The 20,103-nt window shown below is 44.8% G+C and overlaps 1 protein-coding gene across 1 annotated transcript in view; it reads left to right on the forward strand.

Moving 5' to 3' along the window:
* The window catches only part of TUBGCP5 (tubulin gamma complex component 5), a 523,861-nt gene that overhangs the window by 244,019 nt on the left and 259,739 nt on the right, over positions 1-20,103 (forward strand). Inside the window, exons 10-12 of the mRNA XM_086934193.1 lie at positions 3,637-3,883; positions 10,217-10,419; positions 10,581-10,696. Of these exons, the coding sequence (XP_086790319.1) occupies positions 3,637-3,883; positions 10,217-10,419; positions 10,581-10,696 (566 nt within the window). The remainder of the gene's footprint in view (positions 1-3,636; positions 3,884-10,216; positions 10,420-10,580; positions 10,697-20,103) is intronic.

The following is a 20,103-nucleotide window of genomic DNA, read 5'->3' on the forward strand; positions in this document are numbered from 1 at the left end:
AAACTCCCAAAGAACATAAGCCCGGAGGAGGGCCAGAAACACTTAAACCCAGACTCCCAGCCCACACCGAGCCACCACCCCAGCAGCCACGACCAGCAAGAGACCACACCAACTGCAGCCCGAAAGGAGGAATGATAGCAACAATGCAGCCCCCCATTGCATATCAGGATGATTCAGTCCAGGATACAACCAGGCAAGCAATAGGACATAGTGGGGACCTCCCCATCTGCACTTACCCCAGGGCCGCCCGCACACCGAACCCCCATCCCTTAAACATGAATCAGCATCTGTCCCACCAGTTACAATCCTATGCAGGGGAAGCCATCACACAGAGCGCATTCAGAAGGTCCAAAATAGTGTTCAAGTCCAGGTCTACGTCTGCCAGGCAAGCAAAATCAGCACAAAGACTCATCAACCCTGGCCTGAGCGTTGAAATCCTCCCAGAAGTGGCCACTGCCGAAAACATGCCGAGAGCAGAACAAAGGGACAAGATGGCCGTCTCCGAGGAAGAAGAAGCAGGAGAGGATAAGGTGAACGCCCCCAGTTACCAATGAAGTTAATGTCAAACAGGACTAGCATCCCAGCACTTACAGGAGAGAGTACACTCGCCTGACGAAAGGGTGAGGCTCCAGAGTAAAAACGAGCAAGGAAGTCTAGTAACCGGGGAGTCAGCAGACAATGCAGCAACATCGATGGCAGAGGCAGAATCTCGGAACGCGGAATGGAAGGAGACATTGTATCCGCAGTCACGTCGGCTGGCAAAACCGCAATACTGTATCCAGGGATCGCCAGCTTCACTACAGGCGCCTGCTGAGACATAGTATCCAGTTCAGGGGTAGTTGTAGGCAGCAGGGAATCAGAACGCCTCAGGTGTCCCAGAGCAAGCGTCGCCTCGTCAATCTTCCGGCACAGATCACGAGCATTTTGTCGACATATCGACCTGAAATCCGCGATAGCTGCCAGAATATCCCCCCCAGTTGGGGCCCGCTGCAGTCCCATGCATGACGATGTTTGGGTCGCCATCTCCAGTCCATCAGGGTGGTTAAGGACAGGCGGGACAGCACATCCAGGGGACAAGGAAGCACTCCTCTCCCGGTCCCCAGAGACCGGCGCCATCTTCGCTTCGTCAATGAGGCGACAATGGGGAGAGAAGGGCGACTCAGGTGTCGGGAAGCATCAGGCAGGGGCGCCGACAGGAAAGCGGCTCACAAATCAGGACGGCACACTATTAGCGCCCCTTCGCCACTGGTCCGCGAGGTAGTTGCCGGCATAGGTGGCTCCGCCAGCCGGAGCCGATTCAGCCCCCCAGCCGCAGAACAAGAGAAACGAAGGGGGAAGGGATCATGTCCCACCAGTGCTCACCGCGTCCAAGCACGGAGTGCCTCAGGGTCCGAAAGCGACCTCACCGTCTCCCTCCGTAGGCAGATGGTCTGCTGTGAGCAGCGCCGCCTCCACAGGACGTCTCTCCGGTGCAGCAGCGTCCCGGGCGGCGATCAGAGCAGGGTCCAGGGAGTGCAATGGCGGACGGCTTGCGCGTCGATATCTCCCTCCACACGGCAGATAGAGACCTCGGAGGAACGCGGGTGCAGTCAGTGCGTTCATTCCATCGTGTCGCCGCAAAGGTCACTCAGGATGGATAACAGGATACCGGTGCGGGAGTAAGAGGCTCGCGGAGCTGGGAGCCTACACGTCCGTCCTGTCGGCCATCTTGGCTCCTCCTCCCCGAGAAACATTTTAAACCTTTTTTCTTTATTTATTTTTGTTTACATTTTTTTATTACGTTTTAACACTTTAGATACAAACCTTTTTGCTTTATTATACTTTGATTCTATCTCACACAGAAACTTGGTTTTTTTACTGGTTCATTACTTCCCTTGTTTTTAGCTGCAACTCCAAGAAACCTTTGAGTGAGCACATATTTTTGAAATACCTTATGAATGGATAGGTGCAGCAATATTAAATGTTGTAACTATGACCCACGTTGCACCTTCTATAGTGTTACAACAGTTTTTAATTTGGGGTAAGGCTCCTTCCTCTTGCGTTCTGTTATACAATATTATAAAACCATGTGCAGTCTCCTTAAAATCCGTTTCTTTTCTTCAATTTCAGATGAATCTCCATTTCCTTGGCCCATGCGTGATTGTAGTCAAAGTGCATCAACATGCAGTTTGCTCTGTTACATAAGATCTGCCACACCTACGCTATTTTCCCAAAGAGTGGCAACTGTCTTTTGTATTTTCTGATTTTCTAGTTGCAATATATCACAGTGTTGCCTTTTCAGTAAGGACAAGAGCTTAGCTGTAAAAATCCCCAAATCCTGCACTGAACCACATGGATATCCACAGAACACCATGCACCATTTTGCAATCCATGCCATTACTATATTTTGCTAACCATATCTTTTTTTGCCTAGGTTGTAGATTATATTAATAAGGATAACTGTGTTCCTTTGTGAAGTTGGTGTCCAGCTAGTTATGATGTGTTATATTATTCAAGATTAGTAGAGTACTCCCACATTTAAAGTCTCCTTAAGAGTCTCTTGATGCTTTATATTAGTCAGACCAGGCACAAATAAAGGACATTTCAAGCAAATAAGAGTTTTCATTTCTTTTCTTAAATAAACTAAGAGGAGATAGTTGTGAGTTGTAGTGAAAATTAATTCCAGAGTTTACGGTCTAGAATTGGAAAAGCATAGCCCCTATGGCCAGTTGTCCAAAACTTGTAGCATGTGAAAGTAATTGATTTGCCAAACATACTATAGGGTGAAGTATGTAGGTAATCAGTCGACTAGAAAAGAACAAGTAACCGTATAGATTTTGGTGTGGATGATTCAGGGCATCGCAAACTAAATTCTGACCTGACTGTGTAGTTAGTGAAGAGATTGTCAGAGTGGCTCTACAAGACCATTAAGCTGAATTGAAAAGGTGAGCCACTTGATTTTGAATTGATTTAAATCATCGGATGAGAGCAGATTTGATGTCCAGATAAACTTCTTTGCCATAGTAGAGACTCGAACCCGGTCAAGTATGTTACTGTAGCCCTACTCCCATACTTGTTTAGAAGAGGAAAGATTGGCCTGATTTTCATTATATAAAAAGAGTAGGAAGAGATAACAGATTCATACAACCTGAGCTTCCATTTGGCGTGAATAGAGTTTGATGTCAGGATGTCTCACTTAATGAGAGGCTTTAGGACTAGTGCCGAAGTCATGGTACCATAAGGAGGGCTGCCAAAGATTTGAGATCCCTCCGGGGATTAAAAGTTTGGTTTCTTCTTTTGAAGTTTTAGCAAATGTAGCCCAATACATTCACTAACATCTGAAAGACAGTTGTGTAGAGAGAGAGAGGTTGTTTTTAGTTAAGTCTTCTGGTCTCCCAAGATTAATTATCCGCTTGGAATTCCACTAAAGTTTTATTTTGACTTTATAGTTAATGGAATGAGGGATAGTAGGAAAATTACAGTCTTTACTGCTGGTTCCTGTATTCTGTAAAGTATTTTTTATATTTTTCTATGTGAATTCCTTTGCTAATGTTTTGGACATCTAAAATAAGCAATTAATTACAGAATATTCACATTGCTGTGTTGTTTATTTTGGAATAATATATTTGGCTAATATTGATAATGTCTTGTTTGTAGAACTGCCTAAGGTCTGTGCTGGAACAGATAGCAGGATATGGGCAGGCGGTGTTCCTATTGCAGAAATTTATCGATGAAGTCACAGGAAGCAGTCAAGAAATTGTATTGTCAGGGTCCATCCCCGTACCAAAGAAGGGTAACGAGGCTCCATTCCGCACTTACCAAGCATTTACATGGGCCTTATATAAATACTTGAGGAGTTTCAGGCAAGAGCTTACGGAAATTGAGAGATGCATTATCAACAAGGGTAAGATCATTGTAAATAATTTTGCCAGAAAAAGTTAGATATTAAAGCATTAGAAAATTCATTTGTCTAATGTGCTCTACATTTAGCATTAATCCTATCTAATTGCTAGAGTATAAGCTTTGTCCTTGTTTTGTCTTTATTTATTTTTTGTGTGGTCTATTTTTTAAAATATTTCTGTTCCTTACTTCTTATCACAGATTCCTCACCTTTAGAATATCCCCAGCTGCCAGATTGGATTGGGAAGATTTTTCAGTGTAGTCCCTGAGCGCCAGTAGGTGTTGTTGTGTGGCTCTGCGTCGACGCCTCTCTCCCTCAGAAGTGACTGTAGCTGCAGTTAGACGTCATGCCAGTTCACTGACGTACGTTCCATTCTTTTTGCACCTTCATACGCTGATATGGAGCTAGTTATTTTTTTGATCATCCCTTGAGGAGTCTTTTTTTTCCAAATTTCTACCAGTGTGCAAGGGAACATGTTCCCTCCTCAAACTAGTTTAAGCTTTGTAGGTACAAGGTGTATTTCTGGTGTTTGTGTTCGGGACATGAAGCCAAGTCATGCGCGGAGTGTGCCCTGATGTACGGGAGCGGCTGGGGACCTATCAGCGTGGTAGGGCAAGCGAAGTGCCCTACCACCCCCACAAAAACAAATGTTCCCACACTACAAAAGACCATACTAAAATAAAAACTTCCCTCAAAAGCCCAATTAACAACCCCTACCTCCAAAATAAAACAAATACAAACTAAAGTAAATGCGTTACACACTTTATATTAATTTAATACATTTAAATTGTATTTACCCGCAGACTCTGCTTTCTCCTCGCTTTCCTTCCGAAGCCTGAGAGCTGCGACCCGATTGGATGGAGCGGGTTGACCTAATGCTCCTTGAGGCCCTAGAGGCCTGTGCTTGGTCTCCACCGGCTGTCTAAGACAGCTGGGTGGATACCTTCAAAGTGTGCATGTACGCAAGACCGCCGGCCAAAGTGACATGCGCACTTTGAAGTCTGCGGCCATGACTACTCTAGTCATCCTGCTGCCATTTGGCAGCAGAGGACGTGCTATCTTAGTTCGGAGGCAGGCTGGCGGCTGCAGTGTGCCTAAGTTAAAAATAAAATGGCAATGAAATGAAGTCATTGCCATTTTATTTTTAACACTGTGCGTGCCTTGCAGGGGGCGTGGTGGCGACACTCCCCTGCCCTCATAAAGAAACCGTTGCTGCTGATGTACCCGAAGGTTATATTGGAATGCAAAGCCCTGCTCTGAGGTTCTGTGCAACATTGGAAGTCGCATGTAGACCGTTCTGCTCAAAGTCAAGGACACAAGCTTGTTCCTGGTCCAGGGGCCAGTCTTGCGACAGGTTGTTGTTGAGGTTCTAGTCTTCGGGTAACTCAAAATTAAAGAAAAAACTCAAGAAATCCAAGCTCGCCTCACCACTTTCTGCTTTAGAAGTTGAAAGGCTGGCAGGTGTGGTTTCCCTGTACACATTTTGTATGCCACAATGGGACCGTAATTTAATTCTCACCTTCTGTAACATGGACGTCCGACACTACTCGACACAAAGTGAGGCATTAAGCTTGTTTATTATGTTTTCTGGAGTCTAACTTATGAAGTTTCAAAGAACTGGTATCGGGCAGAACTACATATATCAACAGTTTTAAGGTAAGTCATTTCTTCCATCGCTGGAAATCATCACTGTCTTCACATGCCACTGGTCCTCCAGACTTTGGGATGCTCCTGGGAGAAGAGCAGAACAATAAAAAGAAGGGTCCTGAGTCACCTAAATGTGTCTTTTAAATCCAGTGAGTGCCATCACCAACTTTAGATAGTGGAGGGAAAAGGGGTATGTGTCCCCACAGTGCAGCCTTGCAGGAACACTTGCTTCCCAGTTACTCCCCTACGCCTACCAGCCCCGGATGCATGCAGGTACCGGCAAGATTAGTACTTGCCTCAAGCCACGGCTCTAGTGATGGGCCGCAGCTATCAGGACCATAGTGCTCCTCTCCCTGGGTGTCTCTCGCATCTTTGCTGTGCTTTACTTCCCCTGAATCCTCTATGACTTCTTTGCGCCCTCCTCTTCCTGCCGCCGGACGTGTAAACGGGGCACCTCGGTGCTCGCGCTCTTCTCCTGAAGGGTTCTCCTGCTCGCAATGGGGCACTCCTTCCTCCGCTCACATCCCGCTTGGTTGTCACCATAACACGCTCAGTGGCGTCCTTAGGTGAGGCCTCACTCTGCCCCTCTACCTCAGCTGCATTATGCTGAAGGTATGCGTGTTTGTTGAAAATTAGCGCACTGCCCTCATGTTTTGATGGCCTGATTCTGTCATCCATGTTGGATTCTGTGGGCCCCAAGTACGTGTCTGTTATACCTTCATTATGTGTACCATTTTAAGCCATTGCACAGATGTTCCCTACATCTTTTGACCATGAAGATGGTGTTTATTATTGTGAAAACTTCAGCTTGTCGTGTGAGTGAGCTTCAAGCTCCATAAATCAGCTGCCCTACAACACCTTTTTTCCTGATTAAGTGGGGCTTTCTGCCGATTTTTTTTTTTTTTTAAACAGATTTTTATTGAGTGCATAATAAGCATATATTCTGTAATACTCTGTCACCCAGAGTCAATCACCATCATCATGAAAATTGAACACATATGCAGTCATTTTCTCGTGTTACATTATAAGAAGAAGAAACGAAAAATGCAATGCAAGGATACGACAAACTGGTCCCTCCCCCCCATCCCCCCACCACCCGCAACTCCCTCCCCCTCCCTATGCGCTGCTGCCTGCTCAACTGGGTAATACACTTGCAGTGCACAGTGTGGTACTGCCACTGATCATCATACAGAAGTGCCAAGGTAGTCCGGCTACATTCGAGGCTGGTCCGTGGTGTCATTTGTTTTTTTTTTTTTTTTGTTTTTGAAAACCTTTATTGTGCTTCAAGTCAGAACAAATACGGGCCTACAACCTTCCGGCCGGCCACGAAAACATCTGTGCATCAATGCGACTTTACGGCGAAACAGCAACATCATTCGTTATAGGCAAGCATTAAATGGGTTACACTGTAGTTATCGCATTACCATGTCTCAGGATCGGTGAAGGTTAATTTTAAGGTTTTCATCGCAACAATTTAAAGTCAGGTCGTGCTATTCCGTACTGATACAAACAGGAAGAAAAAACTAGGGCCATGCAGGTGGGACTCGACAGCAAACACTCGGGTCAATCAGTGCTACTCGCAACATGCAAGTCCCAGCCATAGGACGGTCACAAATTATGCACACCCCAAAGGAGGACGCAACATACCCAAGCAACACCGCGCCACCACCCATCCCCCAGTCTGCCCAGCACGGACCTAGGAAAGAAACATTAGAAAAGAACAAAAGGCACCATAGAAAATAACACCAACTAAAATGTACCCCCCCACCCTACACACATGCAGAGGCTACGGCCTGCCCCCCCCCCCTAGCAGAGTGTTTTATCTCCCCAAAAACCCGAAATGCAGTAAGAGAAGAGAGATTGAGAAGAAGAAAGAAAAGGGAAAAGAAAGAGAAAAAGAGGCACAATTCACATAAGACCCGGGAGAGAAAGAAGAGTATACCACCCAACTACTCCCAGGGAAGGGAAAGGGAAAAGCGGGGAGGAGCCCACCCAACAACCAAACTCCCGGTCTTCCTCGCCGCCATTACCTCCTGCGCCGTGTACAACACAATGTCAGAAACTGTAGACCCATGGAACCCGGATCAATACCACCCAGTACCTCAACACAGCACGAGTCCTCCCCCCGCGTAAGAAGTGACCATAAGGAGAGTTCGACAGCGACATGTAGCAAACAACAGGACATTAGAGAGTACTCAGCCAGTATTGCAATTTGTGTGCCAGTCCAGGTCTCCGCCAGCCGATCCAACCAAAGTGACAACGATCATACCATCACCCTTGTCCGGACCGGTAGAAGTGTTCCAGGCCTGTCCATTGCTGCGAGTCACCTCCAACCGGGACAAAGAAGCAAGATGGCCGCTCACGAAGAATGGAAACAATGAAGACGCATCGTGCCGCAGGGGCCCAAGACCAGGAGTAACGTGCCACAACTGTTCCAGTGAAAAATACAGCTAGGGTCACATTTGGCAAGGGAAGTGAGGAACTGGGGTCCGATAGTGAGCTCATAGGCAGAATCACAACTTTCAAGGTGAAGGGCGTCTCCGCAACTGTATCCTCGTCAAGGAGTAGAGACGTTACATTGTAACCATGAGGACGCCGCACCGCCGTCCCTTCGCTCGGCAACATTGTTTCCCCTCCAGGAGGAAGCAGGGGCGGCGGAAGATACTCCAGCAGGGGCTGTCCCGTGGTAGTCATCGCCTCATCGAGTCTCCGGGCCAGCGCCCGGGCAGTGCTCCGCATCTCCACCCTCAACGCCACTAGGGCAGCCAGGACATCCCCACAGGTCGGATCACTCAGTTGCAAACACCGGTCCTCACCGTCCTGCTGCTCCCCCGGTACTGTCAGTGGCACCGGGGCATGTGGGCAAACAAGTACACTGTACACAGGGTCAGCTCGTGTCCCAACAGGGAGAACAGGCGCCATGTTCACCTCCACTGCAGACAATTAGTGGCGAGACGGGGGTGTCCAAATAAGCCAAGGAAGCAAAGATGCAGCCACCGGGGGAGCTCCGAACACAAGTCGGGAACAGCACAGGTAGAGGCACTCCACGTTGATCGTGAGAACCGGCCGTCCACTGCGGGAGAACGCTTCAAGATGGAGTCCGCCCGTCCGTCGTCAGAGTGGCAGAGGAGAACCAGTCACGGGAGCCTCCAGCTTCGTACACGACCCAGTCAGCGCGAGGGGTAGTCCGACCCGGGTAGAAGGGTCCGACCCCGATCGCGCAGCCAGCGCATTACACCCCCGTGACCATCAGCGGTACCCCAGCTCGTCTTCCCGTCCACGTCCCTCGGCGGCCAGCGGCAGCCAGCGACACCGGGACCATGGGCGGCGCTGGAAGTCGGAGAAAACACCGAATCTGCAGCCAAATCCGCCGGCAAAGGTGTCGGGAGAACGCCAGTCACTCCAGCGCCGGTATCCCACGGTATTAGAGTGGCGCAGGTCAGGAGAAGTGAGCAGGATTATCGAAAGAAGCCAGGCGGCTCGCGGAGCCGGGAGCCTAAGCGTCCGTCCCGTCCGCCATCTTGGCTCCTCCCCCCGTGGTGTCATTTGTGATTGTCTCTTATGTCAAACAGTCAATCACTTTTCTGCCGTTCTTTTTTCCACCTCATCCCTTGGAAAAGGAGGAGAGACTCCGTCGTTTGGACCCCAAAAGAGCTCTCCACTCATACATTGATTGTACCAAAGACTATTGGGATTCTCCAGGGCAAAGAAGGGCAAAGAAATGCAGAAAATCGCTTTCTCCTGTTGGATTGTCTTCTGCATTAAGATCTACTATGTGATGGCGAATAAGCTAGTGCTCGGGCAGAATGACTATCTGCTCACTTTCTGGAAACAGCTGAAAACATACTTGTTTGTGTAATAATGATTTCCTAGGAGTATGGGAGATCCTGGGAAGCCCGTCGGGTATCAGTGCGCTTAAGAAATGCTTTGAGTTGAATAAGCAGCTCCAGAAGGGTTTTAGGTTCCAAGGATGCTACCAATGTGTTGCCGCATGGAGTGCCTGTCCTGGACAGCTGTCAACTTGGGCTTCAGTGCACATGTTCACAAAGCCATACTACCTTGATAGTCAGGTCTGGCGGGAACGACATTCTGTCCTACAGGACTTTTTGGTCTGATTTATTCGGCAGACCCATCACCAGGGGTGGTACTGCTTTGAAATCTATTCTAAAGTTGAGGAATCTGCAGTTAGAAGTTTCCATCAGAAGAACAAGTTACTTACCTTCACTGATGCTCCTTCTGGTGGATACTTTATCTAACCACAGATTCCTCCCCACCCTCCCACATTCCAGTTTTGTTCAGTGGACTCTTTATCATGTAGGAAGGCCCCCCACTGGCACAAACAATTGGGTTTTGTCTCTGCGTCCAAGGATATGGATGATATCCAAAAAGAAACTGACTTTCACTGGCTAGGATGTTGCCTATATGGAAATAGAGTCATCATTATGGGGCGAAGCAGAGTTGACACTGAGCTACACTACACACACCTTACAGGCATGCAGGAACTATGTTGAACATTTTTCAGATCCAGTCCGGCGCCGGAAATATTCTAAAGGTGAGGAATCTGTAATTAGAGTATCCACAAGAGAGATCATTACTGAAGATAAGTAACTTGGTCTTTCAGTTCTTGCGAACAGATATTTGTGTTATTTTTTGTTTTAAACTGGGTTTACTTTTTGTTCTGTTCTTTAGATCAAACAGTGACCCTTGCAATAGTAATAGACCAGTTGGCACCCAGATTTACCCAACTCAAGGTCCTCCGCAAGGTTTTCAGCACTGGTGTTGACGAAGTGCCACCAGACACGCCGAATGTTCTGAAAGCATCTCATCTGCTCAATACACTCTATAAAGCGATTCTTGAATACGACAACATTGGAGAAGCATCTGAGCATACGGTAGGTGTGGGCCTTTCTCAAGGGGATGGAAATCTGTTCTTTCAATCAGCACTGCACCATTTCTTGCTTTTAATATGCTTATTGTGGCATAAAGTGGTGTTGTGCATCGTTTAAAAGTGAGTTGTTAATCCTGAAAAGGAAATTATTTTTTCTTTTTGCAGGTGGCTCTACTTTTTTCTCTCTGGGTTGAGACGGTACGGCCGTATTTAGAGATTGTTGATGAATGGATAGTCCATGGAAATTTATTTGATCCTGCGAAGGAATTTATCGTTCAGGGGTAACTAGTATAATAATTTACGAATCTCCTTCATGCCTTTAGCTGAATACATTAATTAACAAATCTTCTTGATGTTTTTAGCTTTTGATCCATGTATCCTGCAAACTCTTCACAATTACTCTGTCATAAAAAATGTAATTTATGCAGAAAGCTTTTTTCTCTTAAATGAATATCTTGTTTCATGTCTATGTTGATATTCCTCCTTCTGCAGACACAGCAGCAAAGTACATTTTTTGTAATCCAACTAAGACACCTTAGAGTATGGGATATATTTTACTTTCATGATATTTTGTTGATGCATGCTCTGGTGTCTTGAGCTTAGTGAGGGCTTATTTAATTCTTGCTTTATGGTGGCATGAGTTACCAATGTCTGATGCATCAGTGCAATAAAAAATTAAATTGTCTGTTTGTTGATCAGAGAATGATCTGTGAAGACAGTGGAAGGCTTGACATACCTTTGCCTGTTTATGCTGTACTGCTGTTCACTGCAAAATGCTGCTTTTCTTTTTGGTCACCAGATCATGATGTTTTGTGTAAAGCTTAGACATAGCACTCAACATTTCAACTTTTATGGATTTTATCTCTGTCAAGTTTCCCGTATTGCATTCTGCAGGCACCATTTCATTGCTCTAGTTTACTAATATCTGCAATGGTTTTGTTGGAGAGGGTGGCAGACCCAGATGCACAGGTGTTCAGTTTAATTACTGCTGACAATGTGCTCTCTTTTATAGGAGCTAGGCTTTTAAGCACACATTTTATTAGACCCTCAATTGCAAGAAAGTAACTTGACAAGTCTTAGGCTTGCACATACCATTTTTATAAAGTTACTCATTTTTTGGGATTCACAAAAATCTCAAAGTTTATGTACTGAAATTGATAAAAAGCGTACATTTCTGTGCCTAACCTTAACATAGTGGATTTTCCCCTTGTAGCTATTATGCTGGTTTACAGCTACAAATAAGTTTTACTTTAATTATATGTTCTTCTCCTGAGTAATTTTTTGTCCAGGTGTACATGTTCCTTCCTCTGCCTTTTGATAATGCAGTGTTACAATGGATTTCTAGGGAACACTCGTTTTGCATACTTTCTGTGGCATGTTTTTCCTGTGTATGCAGGCGTGCAAATTGGAAGTGACGTCATTTACAATTTTTGTGAATGAAACCACCCATTCGCACTTATCCCACTGAAAATTCATCAATAAGTTTAAATGTCTTCAGTTGTTGAGTCTGTGAATCACAATATTTCTTTTTAACTTCAGGTGACACTTGATGCTCCCTTAAGTGAAAATTTGGGGTCTCAAAATGTTTTGATCATCAGCTGTATTGTTTTATACATCAAGACACTCGAACTCAATTTTCAGCTATAAGGCCTTGAAAGAGCTTTACTTTTATGACCAGTCAGAAGTATGTTTGTTAATTTGAGATTGTTAACACTGGTTTTATCTGGTATCCGAGAGGTTGACAGACACTCCACTACAAGCAACAAGGAAGTCTCCATCTTGTATTAATGCACTGGATCAGTCCACCTCTCTACACTCACTGTCGCCCGCTAAACACCCTGTTCAGCTACTATCTGGAGGCTCATATTCTTGGATTGTGCTGGTGGTCTTTGCTTTTCTGGAAGAAAGTTCGAACCACTGTTTCCTTACCTTAGAATATTCCCCAGTTGTCGAACTGGATCTGGAAAATCTTGAGCAGTCCCTCTGCACGCCGGTAGATGAGTCCACAACTGTGTCATCTGCGCTGGATATGACGTGCGCTTTGCTTATATTGGTGCCACCCCGGTGCTCTAACATCAGTTTCTTTTGTGACCCATACCGCGCCCACAGACACACAGCCATGTCCGAGTGTTTGTGACCAGTGTGCTGGATCTAAGCGGATCTTCCACATGAAGAAGTGCAGTTCACAAAGAGGAGAGGAAAGGAAGGTTGGTAAGGAATCTGTGGTTAGATAGGGTCTCTACAAGGAAAGGCATTGCCGAAAGTAAGTAACTTGTTCTTCTGGAAAAAAACTCCTAACCTCAAATTCCTTACCTCAAAATAGATACCACATTACTAACCTCCTGTTAGAGGGGCTGCTGACTAACTTAAACCGAGAAATTCTGCAGGAACGAGCGGGCAAAGTGCCACCTCTCCATGGACCTGACCGTCCAGACAGTAGCGCTTCGTGATTGTATGGAGTGATGCTAAACTACCAAAGAATAACTGTGGGTCTGAAAAATACTCTGTTTTCTAAAGATGTCTAGGCCTGTTGTTTGTGTATCCTATAAGATGTATATGGCATACAACGGGACTTATCTCGGTGTAATAAGTTCCCATCAGTTACGCACACTGTACCGCCCTTTTATCATCATTTGGGCCACTTCACATAGTGGAGAGTCCATGTTGTAGACAATACACACAGTTCTTATTGTGTGGTGTCTATCTAGTTGTGAAATCGGACTCTCTTTATATGTGTGGTAACTAAAAAGCAGTGCAAAACTCAAAACAATATGAGTGATAGGGAGAAAAAGAGTGCTCTATTAAAATTTGGGTAGTGGGCTCAACAACACCTTTATTCATAAGCCGTCCGCTCCCAAATATTAAAAACTGTAAGTGCAAAGAGACAGTAGTTTCTAACAAATATCTACTGGATAGAGTATCAGGTCGACATGTTTCTGCAGATTTATTGATCCAACTGGTATCTACTGCTTCCTCAGGACCATTAATAACTTTGCTACTGCTACAATAGCGTGTATGTGAAAAAAACAAGAAAATGATAATGATATCACCTCAGTTTATCCTCTCACTCCTCCCGTAAGGTGGATGTTCACAAGCAGGAAAAAACAGGGAAAACAAACAGAGAGAAAAAGATAACACAGTACATATTAGACATGGTTACCTATCAAGGAAGAGCTAAATTAATCATAGCCCTTTGGGGTGTTAGCATCAGATCACCCTGTCCGTAATGTGGGACAATCCTCCAACTCACTTTGAGTATGAGAGGCATGCTCCTCACCTCACCTGGCTACAGCTCAGGATCAGGGGGCACCGCTCTATTGGTAAAGAGAGGGGATGAATACAGGTAAGTGAAACCTCACAACCACTGGACCAAGAGATATTGTACCAAATAAATACTCCTATCTTCAAATAGTCTTCAAAAGTTGTTAAGGGATAATTATTATGACGTTCATAATTATCAGTTCGTAATAATATCAATTTGAAGTCAGCTAGTTTAACTTCTATTGTTCTGTACATGTGATTGCTTTATCTAAAGCTCATATAAACGTCTGAGCTGTGTATGCCACATATGTGCTGATTCCAATTCTTGTCTTAATTGACTAGGATTCTGTTAATAAAGATTTGAAAATCTCTGCATTATAGCCTAGTCACTTTTGTTATTCGTCGTTAATTATCAAGCCAACAGTTCAGTGCAGGACTCAAGGAACAAAATAGTTAGAGCCTGATCATTGCTCACTTAATAAATGATTTTTCGCCAGTTAGACCAGCGCGGTTTAGGTCCACAAATACATGGCACATAAGCGAGCAAGAAAAAGAAAAAAGCCCATGCTTAGTCTCAAGGCGTCCGCTTTGGCGAAAAACGGGAGTTCACAATAGAGTATTTGATTATTAACTTCATGAGTATGCTGTAACGCCAAATATCTCCCTTAGGTAAGGTAAGTAGCGTGAAAAAGATAACGCTCCTATAATCATAGATTATGCGCCAGATTAGTTAGGTCAGCGTAGTTTCAAAACACCTACTACAAAGCACATAAGATGAACGTGCGCACGCTAGACAGCTCGAAAAAAGATTTAAGCCTGGTAACCCTCCTGTTATTTAATAGTTATGCGCCAATTAAGTTAGGTCAGCGTAGTTTAAAGACAACAACTAGGGAGCACATACAAGACCGTGCGCATGTTAAATCATACGCAAACAGTTTAGGCAAGAAACGATGTTCAGGAAAAGTTTAACAAAGGTTTGAGCATCTATTAATGTAATAGCGCCAAACTTATCCTTTCTACCTTAAATAGTAAAAGGAATTGCTTACCTGCCCGTCGGTACTCCAAACAAGCGTCTGAGCTGTTGGGGAGGTACCGCGGCAGGTTAGGTCGCCATATTTGTTTGTAGTATACCGCCGGTTCATTGGTTGCATCGGATGTCATCAGTCCGCGTCACAAGGAATGGTGGGAAATGACGTTTTTAGCTTGCTGCGGGTGCACATTAGTGCCCGCTTCATTATTTTAAGTTTAGAAACAACCTTGCGATAATCGTCTCGTACATAATATCATACGCTTAGGGCTCACTTGTCATTCGAAAGCGTACCAGTATGTGAATCGTACTTGTAATGTGCACCAAACGCTAAATTACTTACGAGTGCCTTCCGTCTGTTAAATCGCCTGGGCACTACAAATACACAAAAGAAACATGCAATTGAAATGTAAGGTCTGAATACACATGTTGACTCGAGTTATGGAGTATAAAAGAAAAGAAAAGAAAACGCTTCCGCTCAACCTCCTTAGGTAGCCACGGTGTCACGTGACAATTTCAATTACAGTAATGCACAGCGTTTCTTTAATGACTCAGATACCTTTAGGGGAGCATTAGGCGTCCTCAATGCAATTAGAAAGACACTACTATTGCATCTTGGACCTCATTGCTGGATGTCTACGAATATGAAACAGGGATCTTCTATCATTTTACAGATCATGAGGTGCCTCACTCACTTGGATGAACTCTCACTAATGCAGACACTGAGGTACCTTACTTTCATGAATGGACTGTATTAAAGTCAATGCAAAGTGAGATTTTTGCAGTTCTTGCAGTGTAACACCTAAATCCAAAGGATGCACCGCATATAGACAACGAAGATAAGTCATAATCACTAGAGGGATTATCAGTCGGCAGCCTAATTCCGATGACAGTTTTTTGATTATTCACATCAGCAAACTCAACAGAATATTTAGGGGTCTATAAGGATATTCTTATAGTGATATAATCAGAGTTCTGAAGTATATAATCAGAGGTTATGCTATAGTGACATCCAGGGAATGTCCTCATTTAGGCCTTCTTTATCTGTGTTAAGCCGGTACACCCATTTTAGTTCCAATTTGAATAAATGTTTAGAAATGTCTGTCAAGTGAGGCGGAATGCAGGGTTGTTCTAACACTGTCCAAGTGAAATCTGTTGGTTTATGTCCTACCTCAAGGAAATGATTGGTGAAACAGGTTGCTTGCTTCTTACACCGTATTGTGCTTTTATGTTCTGAGATCCTTGTTTTTATTTTCCTTGTCGTCATCCCGACATACTTCAACTGACAAGGACATGTTGTTAAATAAATGAGGTTGCTGCTGTTACAATTAGTAAAGCGCCTTTTCTCCCATGGACGGCAAGTTCCGATGTCAATACTAGTGGAGCGGGTGGTCTGTGAGCAAGCGGTACAATTACCGCATGGGTGATGTCCCTCAACCGGTGGCATATTCCATAAAGTTCCAACTTGATGCACCGACTTTGCAGGTGGTCTAGTGTGCACCAGGCGGTCTTTTATGCTTGTCCCTCTTTTGAATTCGAATAGGGGCTGTTCCAATGTATCAATGCCGGTGCTTAGGATCTTCCAATGTTTTTTTACGATCCACTGAATAGCATTTGACCTAGTGCTGAATGTATTCACACAAGTTATCCTCTCATTTTTAGGTTTTGGTGGAACAAGTTCTAGTAAAGATTCGCGGTTATTGTTGGAAGCTCTCTTTCTTGCTTGGCGTATCAATTTCTTCGGGTATTTCCTCTGCAGTAGTTGGTTTTGTAGTTTATCAGCATGAACCCCGAAAGTCTCTTTTGTTGTACAATTGCGCTGGATGCGCAAAAATTGCCCAAAGGGCAAATTGTCCCTTAATGCTTTCGGATGGCAACTGTCATATTCGAGCAATGAATTGCGGGCCATAGGCTTCCTAAACAATTCAGATGTTAACCCGCCTGATGTTGCGGTGATGCGAAGGTCCAAGAAAGCTATAGTTGACTTGCCATGTTCCATAGTGAAGCATAAGAAGGTGTTTCATACTGCCAAGAGACGTGACCACTGTAACTCCTAGCGTTCTCAGTTTCCTCTCTGAGACGTCTATTAGATACCGACACAATGGCTATGAATTTAGGTTTACCCTTTGATGAAGCTAAAATTCAATCAATTCTGACTGACAACCCAAGCATGTTAGATTGCATGCCAGTCCAATCAGGAACTAGTGAGGATGGCTGGCAGAAAATCCTTATTTTAAAGAAAAGCCACTCTCGAACATGTGCCCATGGGATCGCAATGGCCGAGTACCTTAGGGGTAACTGTTCACCATCAGGCCTCATAGTCACCAATGCTCCAAGACTCTTTCTGGACGAAAAAGATTTCTTACGAGACTGGTCGCTAATTGCGTGGAAGTGTACCCGCGATTGGCTCGTCCTCATAATAAAGACTGCAAAAAAAGTTGCAGATAAGATTCTCATTGAGATACAGATACTTAAAGGCCAGATAAAAACAACTATCTATTGGAAATTGTTTGCAAAGAACCAAGAAGAAGGCAACAAAACCAGCAAAGAATTCAAGGATTCCATCCTGTTCTCCAAATAGGAGAAGTGTAAGAAAGACTTGGCTAAGTTTGCCATGGACAAGGCTTACCCCTATACCAGTGCTACCTATGTTCCCACTCCATACAACAGGAATGGAAGAGGTGGTTCTACTTATGGAACCTCTACCTCGGAGGACCTCTCAAGCGACTCTGACTCTAGTAATCAGGGCAATGCTACTAACCAGTACCGAGGAAGAGGAAACCGAAGAGTTTGGAGAGGATACAACTATGGTCAGAATCAATTCAACCCCTGGTGGGCACCGAATTCTTGGGCACCAGGAGTTCCACCTTTTCCGCCCCAGATGGGCCCATATGGACCAGGAAAATTTCACTCAGGGTCAAAATATGCAGCCCTTTTTAGGCTTTGGCCGTGGAAGGTCTCGAGGAAAGAGACGGAACCCACAAGGACAAGTCCAATGGAACCTCCCTCCACAGTCGATGGACTTACGGAGCGGGAAGAAAATACAGCAAGATGTGGCAGGAACGACCTCGGGGACAGCCTGATAATTAATCTGAGCTCTAAACATCTATCCCCCAATGAAATCAAAGTCCTGAACCGAGGCCTGGGATTTGTCCATACCACAACAGGAGATCCCTTTCAGACCCAAGTGGAGCTATCAAAATTTTTCTGAAAAATAAGGCTCCATTTCTTTTTCTCTAAATCCGACAATGTATCCACGGCAGACAAAATACAGGGTCGAAGAGACCATCTACCTTAACACCATTAGCCAGCACTGTACCAGCTAAGGTGACCACCTTCGAAGAGGCTGTACTACATGATGTACAAACTCTATTTCTCCAAACAGAAAGACTGTTATATCCTGATCATCTCTTTCCCTGCTGCTCAGCCTGTGTGTGTGATGTCATTAGAATGTTCCTGTGTGCATGGTTTGAATGTGTGGTCAGTTTGAATGAGTGGGGTTGAGCAGCTGGATGCTGCTCCCGGTGGGGCCTTCCTATTTACCTATTTACCAGCTTTTAATTAATAAACACCCTTTCAAGAATACCTACGACTACTGGATCTTCTTACTTTCCAAAGTACATTTTCCTACATTGTAACAAAGACCTTTTGTGAATCTTCCAAAAGCTGAACAAGAAGCTCTTTCTAGGCTGACTAAGGATACTTAATTGACAATAAAGCCCGCCAACAAAGGGGGAGCCACGGTCCTGATGGACACTAATATATACAGAGAAGAATGCCTGAGACAATTACATGATACTAAGTCTTATAGTCCTCTGTTAGAAGATCCGACTGAGAGACTATCTACTATCATTGGCAATCTTGTTGAAGAAGCACTCTGTGAGGGATGGATCACTCCCAATGAAGCTTTATTCTTGCGTACAACTTGTCCGGTGATGCCATATTTTTATGTGCTCCCGAAAATTCACAAAGAGATACGCCCCCCCCCCCCCGGACGCCCGATAATCTCTGGCATTGGGTCTCTCCTGGAACCATTATCGCCTTTTGTCGATACTTTTTTAAGACCTTTGGTTAAACTGATGCCCACATACCTTCAAGACACCAAGGACCTGTTGAGGATCCTCCCTGAGATTGAGTTCGATACCACCATGGACCAATTAGTGTCTTTTGATGTAGAATCACTCTACACTTCAATACCCCAAAATGAGACTCTGGAGGTAATAGAGACACTATTACGGGAACAAGAGCTGGATTCCATCACCCCGGTATCCTTTATAATGGATTTGGCCACCTTGGCCATGAAAGAAAATGTATTACACTTCGAAGACTCCATGTTTCTGCAGGTGTCAGGAACCAGCATGGGCAGCGTTTTTGCCCCAAGCTTGGCAAACTTGTACGTCCACAAGTTCGAACAGGACTACGTTCTGAAAACCAGTAACCCGTACTATACATCTGTGCGAGTGTGGAAGCGCTACATAGATGATATTCTCGTGGTGTGGCGTGGAAGCACAACTGAGCTCATGTCCTTCCACTCCAGGCTTAATGAACAAAACACCTTCTTACGCTTCACTATGGAACATGACAAGTCAACTATAGCTTTCTCGGACCTTCGCATCACCGCAACATCAGGCGGGTTAACATCTGAATTGTTTAGGAAGCCCATGGCCCGCAATTCATTGCTCGAATATGACAGCTGCCATCCGAAAGCATTAAGGGACAATTTGCCCTTTGGGCAATTTTTGCGCATCCAGCGCAATGGTACAACGAAAGAGACTTTCGGGGTTCATGCGGATAAACTACAAAACCAACTACTGCAGAGGAAATACCCGAAGAAATTGATACGCCAAGCAAGAAAGAGAGCTTCCAACAATAACAGTGAATCTTTACTAGAACTTGCTCCACCAAAACCTAAAAATGAGAGGATAACTTGTGTGAATACATTCAGCACTAGGTCAAATGCTATTCAGCGGATCGTAAAAAAACATAGGAAGATCCTAAACACCGGCATTGATACATTGGAACAGCCCCTATTCGCATTCAAAAGAGGGACAAGCATAAAAGACCGCCTGGTGCACACTAGACCACCTGCAAAGTCGGTGCATCAAGTTGGAACTTTATGGAATATGCCACCGGTTGAGGGACATCACCCATGCGGTAATTGTACCGCTTGCTCACAGACCACCCGCTCCACTAGTATTGACATCAGAACTTGCCGTCCATGGGAGCAAAGGCGCTTTACTAATTGTAACAGCAGCAATCTCATTTATTTAATAACATGTCCTTGTCAGTTGAAGTATGTCGGGATGACGACAAGGAAAATAAAAACAAGGATCTCAGAACATAAAAGCACAATACGGTGTAAGAAGCAAGCAACCCGTCTCACCAATCATTTCCTTGAGG

Source organism: Lissotriton vulgaris, chromosome 8 (genome assembly GCF_964263255.1).
Source record: "Lissotriton vulgaris chromosome 8, aLisVul1.2, whole genome shotgun sequence".
Classification (NCBI taxonomy): Eukaryota; Metazoa; Chordata; class Amphibia; order Caudata; family Salamandridae; genus Lissotriton; species Lissotriton vulgaris.